A 13,579-nucleotide genomic window follows, 5' to 3' on the forward strand; every position below is an offset into this window, starting at 1 on the left:
TGACCGTGTGCCTCTTTGAATTAAAGGCATGTCTTTGAGATCTGTCTTCTCTCTCAACTATCTGTAGATAGTTTGAGAATTTAAATAGAATTAGGATGATAAGAGTATTGGTAGGGGGAACATCAAGTTAAAAATGTCATTGCTACTTAGTGGGAGATGGGCTATGGTCACAGTCAAATTTCTCAACCAGAACTTTAGCGCAAATGCCATTAATAGAGAAAACATTTGTCGTACAGCCTGATGAGTTATGGAAATTTTATGGAACCATGATCAACAAAGTGCTGTTGCTCTGGGCCATCTGCCAAAGTATCAAAATACCTTTATTTATTTATTTGAGAAAGTCTTCTACCTTAGCAACTGCAATTTTTGTTCCTAAATTCTATATACTTCTTGTAGAATAATTCAAAAAGCAGATCACTGTGGGAAAAAAGACAACTTTATGAAAACTGAAAACCTGTTTCCCTGCATTGGTGCATATTTGTGTAGTGTTTTCCAAGCTATGACTCGACCCCCTATGGCAGTAATTTTAAACCCATCTTCAATCTCCTCCCCGTAGAAAATTAGATCAGGAGTCTTGGACGGGGTTTGGTATTCTATTTTTTAAAATCATTGTGGGTGATTCTAATGTACTGACAGGTTGCAAACCAGTATGCTATAGCCGGACTCTACCCCAAGATTCTAAATTGGGAGAGATGGGGAAACAGAGGTCGATAGAAAGGTTAAATGACTTGTTTACTCTCATCTGTCTCCAAGCTTGTCTACACTGGACATGTGTTATGAACTTCAACTCTGATTTTATCATCTTTAGTTGACTGACTAGGCTTTAATTTAGATTACCTAAATTGCTTTAACAGACAAATTAGTACATTTTACACAAGATGTGGTATAGTTGAAATTTTGGTTTGCAGTCTTTATTTTATAATGTCTTTTTATTTTTTTTCCAGAGACAAAGGAAGTAAAACAGCAAATCTGAGTTTCTAATCAACCATTTCTTCCCCACAGTAGGGTGGCACAGAAAGTATTAAAATTTACTAGGTCTTAATATTCATATTTGAGGTAAACTGGTGTGGCCTTGAAAAGGGTAGAAAGTTAGGTAATTTTGGCACAGGTGTAGGTTTGAAAGGTTGGTCTGTTGGACTGCCCAAGGATTTTTGTAGCTTTGTCTTCAGGAGTATTCAACAGTCTGAAGGAAAGAACTTGTTGCATGGTACTGGATTAAAAATATTGGATCTGGTTTTAAGCTAATATATTAAAGTCATACCCTACACATCTTGGGAGTTACTGGAAATGGAGATCTGGAAATCTCTGAAACCTTATTTATTTTTTCATTCGAGTTCTCACAATTACTTCTAATAAAACAAGTTGCGACTTGCAAACATTTGCCCAACAGCCTTTAGGTGTCCTCAGGGAAATTAAAAGCAAGGAGTATGAAGAGCGTAGAGTCCTGTGCTAGTGGTTAAGCGCTTTATAATTATGTGGGCTTTTGTCTGTTCCTGTTTATCATTGGGAATGTTTTCAAGGCTAAATGGCTGCTCAGCAATTTTAAGCTGTGATTTAAAGAGAAATTAGGCCCTTTTGTGAAAAGGTCTTCTATCTCTTGAAATTTCAACTCTTTTTTTTTTTTGAGATGGAGTCTTACTCTGTCACCAGGGCTGGAGTGCAGTGGTGCAATCTCAGTTCACTGCAACCTCCACTTCCCGGGTGCAAGTGATTCTTCTGCCTCAGCCTCCTGAGGATTACAGGTGCCTGCCTCTATGCCCAGCTAATTTTTTGTATTTTTAGTAGAGACAGGGTTTCACCATGTTGGCCAGGCTGGTCTCGAACTCCTGACCTTGTGATTCGCCCACCTCAGCCTCCCAAAGTGCTGGGATTACAGGCGTAAGCCACCATACCTGGCCAAATTTCGCCTCTTTTTTCATAGAAGAGCTCTCTTCGTCCATAGTTTTGTTCTAATACAGTAAATGAATCAGGGATGCTGGAGGGGCACCTAACGTGTTAACTCATAAGATTTTAACTACTTCTCTTTCAAAACAACTTTGCCATTTACGAATCTTGTGCAGCCTGTGACTTCTCCTATGTCTTGTGTATGGGGGATCTTTTTGAGGTTACTGAAAATATATTTTTTTAAACTTTTCTGGTTAAGACCAAAAGATAGATACAAACTCTACCACTCTTTTGAAAAATCATTAGTAATACTACCTTATTATTTATTTATAAATCTGTAGAGTAGATACTTAAGGAAAATTATGCATTCAAATACTCTGCCAGAGTTGTTTTTCCTTTTATTTAACAGCATATAAAGGTTAACAAAGCACAGCATTAGATAACATTTCTACCTATTTGATTAAGTATTTTTACATAAAATAACAGAAATAAAATGTCATATACTATTTTATGCATTTGCTAGTTTTCCTTCTGACCTTCAGATAAGTAATAAGTGGGCTTGTCCTTTTTTTGGTAGGAAAAAACATGTACATTTTGTGCTATAAGGTGGTGCAATAAAGCATATTGTTTTTCTCTATTGTTTTCTTTTCAAAAATGTAGTTTTTTTCAGCATTTTTTTTTTTTTTGGTAAAAAGATTTTGGCGTAATTGACCATTCAAGGATGCACTAGTATCAGAGGACATTAAAAACAAGACTTCAAGAATACAAACAATAGGGAAGGCATAGTTAGCTTTCATTTTTTTCCTATAGATAACTATACAGTTGGTGCTTTCTTCCTCCTTATTATGATGTCTCTTCTAGCATTGGTGTCCAAAACTGGATTCAATGTCTTCCCTCTCCCACTGAAAATTCTCTTTCTGTCTCTTTATGTCTGGCTAACACCACTGTCTATTGGATGTTTTGAAAAATAATGGCTGGTGAACTATCTGCAACAAAATCACTGGAGGCAGTTTGCTAATTAGGATGTAGATTCTGGCAGGTGTGGTGGCTCACTGTAATTCCAGCACTTTGGGAGGCCGAGGTGGGTGGATCACCTGAGGTCAAGAGTTATAGACCAGCCTTACAAACATGGAGAAACCACATCTTTACTAAAAATACAAAATTTAGGTGGGTATGATGGCGCATGCCTGTAATCACAGCTACTTGGGAGGCTGAGGCAGGAGAATTGCTTGAACCCAGAAGATGGAGGTTGCAGTGAGCCGAGATCTTGCCATGGCAAGCCAGCTTGGGCAACAAGAGCAAAACTCTGTCAAAAAAAAAACAAATAGAATGTAGATTCCAAGGTCCCATTTTAGGCCAACTGATACGCAGTCACTGGTACCTGAATTGCTACCCTCTTTTGTATTGTGCACATCCAGTTGGCTACCAAATCCTGTTAATTCTTCTCTTGACATGTCTCTTGAATCCACTCATCTTTCATTTCCCCTGCTCTAGTTCAAGTTCATCTTTTACCTAGAATACGGCAATAGTTGCCTGTGGGATGGCCTCACTTTGTCACCCTCACTAGTTTGTGGTCTATGCTGGTACCTGTTCTAACTTTCTAAAATGGGTCCATCATCTCCTTGAAAACCCCTCATTACTCCTTGTATTAACATGTTAACGTCTAAATTTCTTAGAGTGATATTTGAGGTCTACTATAGTCTAGCCATAACTGAGTCTGCTTTATGTGCTTCATGCAGTCCAATGTACTCTCCAGCTCTAGGGGATGCCATTCCAATCATGGTCTTTATGTATGGTCTTCCCTAGGACTTTTGTAGTACAGCACAGTCATACATGCTGACCCCGACTGTAGCTTATCTTGGCACCCTCACCGCTGTATCATCTCTGCACAAATGCTAGCTAGACTTACATAAACAGAGTACTCACTCTAGTCACAAAATGCACCATATTAGTGACTTTTCAGGGCCTCTGCTCTTTCAGAATGAATGTACTTTCTCCATTCATTTTCTACTTGTTGAAACTCTTCTCATCTTTCAGGACCTGTTTAAGTGTTAGATCCTTGGTGAAACCTTTCACAATCCTTCTTGTTTTGTATCTTCTATTGAGCCTTTATCTTGTTTACCTTTTGTACTTAACAGTTTTATTCTTTTTAGGAAACTTAAATGAAATGCATACATCTCTAGTGAACCGTTGGGTGAGGGCCTACAATGCTTATACCTGTGCTACCCAGACCCCTATGAAGATGTGCCCAAACCTTTTTTTTAAACATTTATAATTGAGCTTTTGGCTAATTATTTTCATGTGTGTCTGCCTCACTCGATTATAAGCTCTAACTGGAGAAAAAGGCAAAGACCATTAGTATTTTTCTCTTTCCTAGGGAGAAAAGGAGTGCCTACTGTGTGTTCAACACTGAACCAGTCTTGAATGTTGTACCAGTCAGGTACAGCTCAGCTCCTCCTTTAGGGACAAAACAGTAGTTAAACAAGTGTTGCCCATATCACGGTGTTCTAGGTGGCTTACCACCATGACATTCCATCCAGCTGGTAAAGAAAAAAAGGTGAAAGGGAAAGCTTGTTATGGCAGTTACACCCATTTGCCAATGACTAGCACATAGTCACATGACCACACCAGCTAAAAATCAGAAGTACTAGCACTATAAGAGAAGGGGAGAATGGATATTGAGGAACAAATAACATATTTTATATATAGTCTCACTTAATTTTTACTGTAACCCTACGAACTATATATGATATGAAAACTGATGTTCAGAGAAGTTCAATAAATGGCTAGGAAGTTGCAGATCTGGGGTCTGAATTTAAAGCCTGTATTTTTTTTCACTCTGCTTAGTAAAGTGTTTAGGAGGGAATACATAAATGTTATTGAATAAATAAAAGTCACAGTAACTTTCACAGTATTATTTATAATCACTTATTTTCATATCACATATTTTTATAGTATCATATCATCTCTTTTCTTCCAAAACACAGTATATAACTTTACTCCTTGCTTCTCACCATTGTGAAATGAAATGCCCTAGCACTGGTTTGCAATCAAGGCTTAATTTATAACACAAATGAAAATAAAACACCTACTCTTTTAAAATATATAATATCATTTTTGAGGAAAAATAAATGACTGTATTTGCTAAGCAAAAGTTTTTATGCTCTGTATAGTTTGGTAATGCCATATAATCATAAAATTGAAGGGGACTCTATTATCCAAACTCTTTGTCTTAAATAACAAAGAAAATCAAGGCTGTAGAACTTGGCTTTTCTTTATTTCCACCCCTACTTGCTTTCATGCATCGTGGGAAAAGCTTTAGCCTAATCTGTCATGTTTGTAGTAACCATCATTGTTATGCTTAAGAATTGTCTCAGGTTTGCCTGGTTGTCCTGATCAGGAAAATCAAACTGAGTGATATATAAGAAATGCATATAATCCTGGCCTGTTTTAGTGAAGAACTGATATTATTTAATATTAAAAACATCTTTATAGCAGTGGGAAACTTGTTTGAAAAAGGATGACTGCTATTTGATAGTTACCTAAAAGGAATGGGTAAGATCATTCCCACCTATATTTCAAAACCTTATTCAAATACCACCTACCTCTCAAAGCCTTTCCTAAACTTCATAAATAGATGAACTTTCCTCTTCAAACTCTATAGCCTTTTGGATATCTTAGGATATTTATATACTATATACTTCAAGTTACAGTTAATGGTGCCTTCATGGGAGGAGATTTCATGTCTATTTTTTTCTCACTGCATAAGTGTTACCCAGCACACTTCTGCCCAAATAAGCATGTTGACCATAACACCCTGGGAGAGTACTTTGCAGCTGGCTTTAATGAACAATCCTTGAACTAAGAGTTTTGAAGATTTAATCTAGTTTGTAACACAGCTTTATAGGTATAGGTAAGTTGTTTAAGCCTTCTGAGCCTTATCAGTCAAACAGGAATATTAATATGTAATAGGAAATGAACAATTGGTGAAAATACTTTGTGAAAGAAACATAACTTTAAGATAGCACTGTATCTGAATCCCTTGCTGTTCCCCAGATGGTGCCTTATACATAATAAGCTAGCAAATACTTTGTTCTAATTGAATTGAATGGCAATGGGATATATTTTATTAAAATCGAAGCTTTGTTAGGGCTGGGAAGCTTTACCAAAGGAAGAGAAAATTATGTTTCTTGCTCATGCTGCCTCTCCTACACCAGGACAGTTTCATTATTGAACCAAGGATCAATGAAAGAGGAAGCAAGGATTTTCATGGTGTTTCTTCGTGGACAGGCATATAACCGGCAATCACTGGGCTGGAGAGGTGGGACAAGAACCTGCTGCCCTCAGTTTTGCTTGTCTGAACCACTGGTCTGGGTAGGAAAAAAGGAATTACTGCTAGAGGTACAACAGTGGGTAGATGAGAGTATCCAGGCTTCAGAAGAATTGCAGGGGGCAAGGTTGGGTGGTGATTTGCATTGAGCTAGCCCTGCTACCTTCTGGGATGTCAGAATTTTTTTCTCATGTAGTGGAAGGAAGCTAGCAAACCAAATCCAGAAATAAAGCAAAACCCTAACTAGAAGAGTGTTTTCAAGACAGAGATTGCTACAGCTTCAGCCTCCTGGGTTTGGGGAAGGAGCTTGTCCATGAGATTTGGGTTTGAGCATGCTTTCTATAAATATAAAGCATTCTCCTGGAGTCTGGCAGATTTTGCAGGAGGTGTACTGAAATGTAATTGAAATGTAGCTGCCTCTTTAATTTTATGCTTAACAAATGCTAAAAATAAATAAAGAAATAAATAAATAGCTTTAAATTTCGGGGTGTTAATATTTGAAATCTGTCCAGTTTAATTAACTGAGTCCCAGAGACTTTCCTTATTTTCTGGTCAGCGTCACTGATCTGACACCTAATTCTCTTCTTGGTTGTAAAATAGGAATTAAAAGTATCATTTACTTGTTTGTATCAACCTGGAACTTATTTCTTCAGCATACATTCTTATTTCAGGAAATAGGATGCACCCATGTGGAATTTACTCAGTAGTTCCTCTCCTAGTGACATTTGTGTGATCTAATTCAAGGACCTGAAGTGATGGCTCCACATGATTTACTTGCATATGATGCAGCTATTTTTAGAGCTGCATTTACATTTTTAAAAACAAGAATGCACCTTCTTGATGGAACAGACATGCATTTTTAACTCACAAACTCAAGAACTGTAGAACAAGGAAGTTTGTTAGAAATTGAGTCCAAACACCTTTTTCGTACTGAAGAAAAAGAAACTTTGGTCCCAAAAGATTTAGTGGTTCTTAACTAAGGGTCAGTCAGTAACAGAACAAAGCAAGGAACTAGATGGATTTCCAGTTAAAGATTCTTATTTGTCCCAGATCTAAAAGTACAGGTATGGTTTACATTGACAGTTTTTCATGACATGCAGCTTTTTAAGGCACTTAGCTACTTAAAACCTCTAATTTCTGCATTAGTGTATTATAGTATATTATAGTCTCTGTGACTACCAATACTTGCTTTTCCTTTCCTCTTTGCATATTTATTTTTAATCTCATGTATTTATTTTAAGTAGCCTTAGTATGTTTTTGAATGAAGTAGTGTCTGAAATACTCAAAGTTATGCTTTATATTAATGTTAATTGCTTAAGTTTCTGTAGTGTCTATGTCTGGGCAAAGATCCTAGCAACATTAATTATCCTAACAGGATTTCAACTTTTTCATCTACCAGAGTTTCAGTAGAAACTAACTTCCTAAATGCAATGCATAAATAATTGCCATTTCTGGCCAGGCACAGTGGCTCACACCTGTAATCCCATCATTTTTGGAGGCCGAGGCAGATGGATCACCTGAGGTCAGGGGTTTGCGACCAGCCTGACCAACATGGTGAAACCCCGTTTCTACTAAAAATGCAAAAATTAGCTGGGCATGATGGTGCACACCTCTAATCCCAGCTACTCAGGAGGCTGAAGCAGCAGAATTGCTTGAACCCAGGAGGCAGAGGATGCAGTGAGCCGAGATTATGCCACTGTGCTGCAGCCTGAGAGACAGAGGGAGACTCTGTCTCAAAAAAAAAAAAAAAAAAAAAAATTGCCATTTCTTCAGTTTTTCAGAAAGTAATGACATTGTTATCTAAAACCCTGGAATTATTTTTATTAAGCCTGATAAATTACTTATAAATGTATTTAGTATCTTAGAATGAAAGACTTTGGCTGAATGATTACTTGTATGTGGGTATTTAAAAGAACATTGTGATTTATGATCAGTTGATTTTTAGCAAGGATGTCAAGGCTATTCTGTGGGAAAAGAATAACCCTTTCAACAAATAATGCCGGGACAATTGGCTAACCTCATGCAAAAGAATGAATCTGGACCCCTACCTCACACCTTATACAAAATTAACTCAGTATAGATCAAAGACTTAAATGTAAATTATAAACCTAAATTATAAAATTCTTCATCACCCTGGATTAGGCAACAGTTTCTTAGATATGACACCAATATATAAGCAACAACAACAACAACAAAAAGGTAAATTGGACTATATCAAAATTAAAAACATTGTGTGTCAGAGGACACTATCAGGAACTGAAAAGGTATCTACAAAATGGTAGAAAATACTTACAAATCATATGTCGGATAATGGTCTAGTTTCTAGAATATATAAATAACTTTTAAAATATAACAAAAAGACAAATAATCCACTTATTGCAAGTAACACAGGATCTGAATGGATAAATTGCCAGAGATACACAAATAGCCAATAAGCTCATGGAAAGATGCTTGTCATTAGGGAACTACAAATCAAAACCATGATAGAGTACCACTTCACACTCACTAGAATGTCTGTAATGTTTTTAAATGGACTATAATAACTATTGGTGTTGATGTGGAGAAATTGAAACCATTACACATTGCTAGTAGAAATGTAGAATGGTACAGCTTCTATGGAATTGGCAGTTCCTCAGAAAGTTAAACATAGAATTACCATCTGATTCAGCAGTTCCAGCTGTAGCTGTATATCTGAGAATATTGAAAATGTGTTCACACATAAATGTATACACTGTGTGCATGTAGCTTTATTCATAGTAACCAAAAGATGGAAGTAACTCAAATGTCCATCAACTGAGGAATAAACATGTTGTGTATCCATACAATGGAATATTATTTAGCCATAAAAAGGAATCTAGTACTGTTACATGCTACTTCATGGATGAACCTCAGAAATATTATTCTTTATGAAAGAAGCCAGACACAAAAAGCCATGTATTATCCCATTTATATGCAGTATCAAAAATAGGCAAATTCATAGAGACAAAAAACAGTTTAATGGTTTCCAGGAGATGGGGGAAGAGGAGAATTGGAACTAACTTAATAGGTATGGACTTTTTTAGGGAGGGTGATTAAAATGTTCTAGAATTAGATGATGATGATGGTTGCACAACATAATGCATGTTCTAAAAAATACCAAAGTATACACTTTAAAATAGTGGATTTTTTACTTTATGAATTGTATCTCAATTGAAAATGTGAAAATTTTAAAAACTCCATGCCCAATGACATAACAAAAGATGTTATGACAGATTAGAGATTGAAATTATGAAGAATTTTGAGAAATATGAAATAACTTGGTACCCAATATAACTAATAGAGAACTTTGTCTAGTCTGTGGCTTTTAGAGGATTAAGAGAAATGTCCTGTGTTGTGGTTTTTACAGTTGGACAGGAAGAATCAAGAGTCATTAGTCAGCCTTCTGCTCAAAGCCAAGGAGTGTCATTAAGAGATGTTATGCAAACTGAGATTATAAAACCAAATTACCTCCACTGAGCAAATCACCTGTATTCAGAAACAGCAGGGAAGTTGGAAAACTAATAGGTAGTGGGGGTAGGACTGAAGGGATGTGATTTTTCTTTTTCAATGTACAATGCAACAGCAGCTCTCCCTAGATTTTGCGCTAAAATAAGAGCATTTTCACACATTTTAATTGCTCCGTGATAACAACAGTGTGAACTCCATCCACATTTATTATCTATTTAATTTTGCTCTAATTTCAGTGTAGCAAGAATTCACCTCATAAGTGCGAGTAAGAGTCCATTTAGTAAAACGAATCCCTTCCCACATTGATGATCCTATTGTACATATTTATGATAAAGAATTTAAAATGGCCTTTTATATTTCCTCATTTTTAGGTTAGATTTATAGATTACTATTCTCAAAGTAGCATCTTCCTGAACTGGAACCCCACTTGTTCCTTGCACATTAGAATGAGAATATTTTAAAATTATAGAACTTGAGGTTTTATAATATTTCTAGTCAGGATTTTAGATGAAACTTTTATGTTTATAGTACTTGGTGCTATAATGTTTGTGGTAAACCTTATAGACCATCTTTAAGATGTATTTTTTAAATGAGATTTATGGAACTTAATAATTATCTAAATTGTCCTGATCATTTTGCAGACCTGTCATTTACTCCATCCTTCATAGTGATGCTACAGGACAAAGAGGAATGGATAAAAACATTGGTGAGCAACTCAATAAAGCATATGAAGCCTTCCGGCAGGCATGCATGGATAGAGATTCTGCAGTAAAAGAATTACAGCAAAAGGTGTGTGGTTCTGGTTTTGAAAGTATTTTTTTTTATCTTGGTACATGGAATTTTAGAGCCTTTTGCATGTGAAAAATGTTGTATTGTTAGAAATTACCCTGAAGAACTATAATTACAGAAACACAGGTATATATTAATGGATGGAATTTGAGGTTTTTGTTTGTTGTTTTTTTAAAAATATTGCACCCTATAGGAAGAGTTTATTTGATGGGCTCCTTTTCAGGTGATTGTGAAAGATTATGAATGTTGTCTTCCATAAATAATTTTAAAATGTCACTACTTATAAATGAAGAAATAACTATAAAAGCAGTTTTATGACAAAGAAGTATGACTGTCTTCATTTGTTTGGTTTTGGTGTTTTTTACATTGTTATTTGGCTGGCAGGAAAACTTTACAAATCTTAAAATATTCTAGAAATAAATTTGTTTTTAATTTATAATACCCTTCCATTCTTTATAACAGTTAAAAATACACTATTTCAGTGAAATTTTTAATGATTTACTAAATGTTTCAGCTTTTAAAATTATTCCTATATACGTAACATTTCTTTTTAGTATTTTCAGTTTCAGAAGAAAGTAAATTGGAGGAAAAGCATATCCAGGCAAAAATTAACCTCATAATTCTTAAGCACATGTCTGTTACTGGTTCATGACGAGATTTTCACTGATCTGCAACAAAATGAGAAAAAATAAGTCTGATAAACTGCTCGTAATGCTACATTTATGCCATTTAAAATTCTGCCTTCTATTCTGATATTATGTTCCATGTTTCCATACAATCAATGTAAAGAGCAGAATTTTATTAACATATACTTTTGTGAAATGGTGATGATAACATTCTCTCCTTGTTTAATGTCTTTACCTAATAGTGTTTCAGAAGTCTCCATTTTCACCTACATGTTCTGTGATTCCCCAGAAGGATTCATATAGCTCAACATTCAATCATTCTCATAGCTAAGATTTATTAGAATGACATGTTAAAGATACATAGCCAGATTATTAATGGAAGAAGACATCAGGAGGAGTCTAGAGGAATCTGTGTTGTTCAGCCTTCCTATATACCTTTTCTCCTGAACTTTAAAATTCAGTAACGTGTGTGTGCAGTACATCAGGAACTCCATTTTAGTTTCAGAGTTCAGGGTTTTTTTAAATTGAGGATTGGCCTCATAGGCACCTCTTATCAACCACAATTCCAGACTCTCTCAAAAGGAAAGATGTACATCATTAATCTCATTATACAATCTTAAGTGGGCTGACACAAGCAGGCTTAGCCTTATCAGTTAGGAAAGGTTCTCAAAAGCCAGGTTCTCAGATGCCAGCTGTATTAGTCCATTCTTACACTGCTATAAAGAACTACCCGATAGCCGGGCACGGTGGCTCATGCCTGTAATCCTAGCACTTTGGGAGACCGAGGTGGATGGATCACCTGAGGTCAGGAGTTCAAGACCAGCCTGATTAACATGGTGAAACCCCATCTCTATTAAAAATGCAAAATTAGCCAGGCGTGGTGGCACATACCTATAATCCCAACTACTCGGGTAGGTGAGGCAGGAGAATCTCTTGAACCTGGGAAGCGGATGTTACAGTGAGCTGAGATCATGCCATGGCACTCCAGCGTGGGCAACAAGAGCAAAACTCCATCTCAAAAACAAAAAATAAAACTACCTGAGATTGGGTAATTTATGAAGAAAAGAGGTTTAATTGACTCACAGTTCCACAGTCTTAACAAGAAGCATGACTGGGAGGCCTCAGGAAACTTACAATCATGGCGGAAGGCAAAGGAGAAGCAAGCACCTTCTTCACAAGGTGGCAGGAGAGAGTGAGCAAGTGGGGGAAGTGCCATATACTATTACCATCAAATCTCATGAGAGCTCACTCACTATCACAAGAATAGCATAGGGAAAATCCACCTCCATGATCCAGTTACTTCCCACCAGGTCCCTCACCCAGCATTGGAAATTATGATTCATCATGAGATTTGGGTGTGGACACAGAGCCAAACAACAGTAGCCAAAGGACAACCTTGCATCTAAACCTTTCTGAAGATAACAGCTTTAGGCCTGCTATGTTAAATTACTTCTGCACAGGCAGTTGAAAGTGGGGGATCTTATTTTGGTTTTCTAAATTAAAAAAAAAAAATTGTTAGCCTGTGAAACTCTGAAGTCTAATATTCCAATATTTTTTGAAAACCCTCAATCCTTGCGTTTCTTCTAATCTCACACCACAATAATAATCATCAACACGGAATAAGAGAACAGGAGAAAGAGAATTGAAGTATAGAATTTGAATTTTTTTTTCCATTCACGTTTAAGGCATAACCATTTTTGTAAAAAAAAAAAAAAAAAAAACCTCTCAGAGTTTATTCTTCTTATTTTGTGATTAGCTTCATTAAGAAAACTTGACAATTGTGACCAAATGTGTGTGGGTTTCTCCCCACATATTAAGCAGTGGACACCAGCTAGATGTCCTCCAATTAAGTTCCGACACTATATACTCAGTGATAGTGTTAGATCCCACAAGTAAAGGGTTCAGTCCCACAAGACCACCCTCTCCCCTCCCCATATTGCAAGTCCAGGCCTCCAGAACTTCTGGTTTCTAGTTGGAGTTCCCACAACCCCGTCTTTGGGTTTGCTTAATTTGCTAGAGTGGCTCATAGAACTCAGGGGAACCAATACTTACTTTTACAAGTTTATTTTGAAGGATGTTTTACAGGATATAAACAGCCAAATGAAGAGACACAAAGGGTGAGGTCTGGAAGGGTCCTGAGTACAGGAGCTTCTGTCTTCCTGGATTTAGGGTGCACCACCCTCCCAGCATGTGGATGAGTTCTTCATCTTTCTGTCAGTCTCTACATGTTCAGCTCCCCAGAAGTTCCCTGAACCCTGTCCTTTGGGCCTTCTTTGGACACTTCATTGGTTGTACGTGATTGAAGTATGGACAGTCATGTCAAAATGTGATTGTACAAAAATGGTATGATCTAAACCCAGCAAGTCCTGTTTGTTCAGATTCTTCTTGGTCATTCTGTGCAGCGTTCCTTCCTCCAGAGTATGCAACAGGACCCTACTCTGGAATGAAGGGCTGATGACCCATA

At 36.6% G+C, this 13,579-nt stretch overlaps 1 protein-coding gene across 8 annotated transcripts in view; it reads left to right on the plus strand.

Moving 5' to 3' along the window:
- Nucleotides 1-13,579, plus strand: part of TANK (TRAF family member associated NFKB activator) — a 95,810-nt gene that overhangs the window by 29,498 nt on the left and 52,733 nt on the right. For all 8 annotated transcript variants that reach the window (XM_017547834.1, XM_037745569.1, XM_037745581.1 and 5 more), the window contains exon 2: nt 10,342-10,489. In XM_017547834.1, coding sequence (XP_017403323.1) covers nt 10,391-10,489 — 99 coding nt within the window. In that variant the 5' untranslated portion in view covers nt 10,342-10,390. The remainder of the gene's footprint in view (nt 1-10,341; nt 10,490-13,579) is intronic.

This window comes from Cebus imitator, unplaced genomic scaffold (assembly GCF_001604975.1).
Source record: "Cebus imitator isolate Cc_AM_T3 unplaced genomic scaffold, Cebus_imitator-1.0 Scaffold10, whole genome shotgun sequence".
NCBI lineage: Eukaryota > Metazoa > Chordata > Mammalia > Primates > Cebidae > Cebus > Cebus imitator.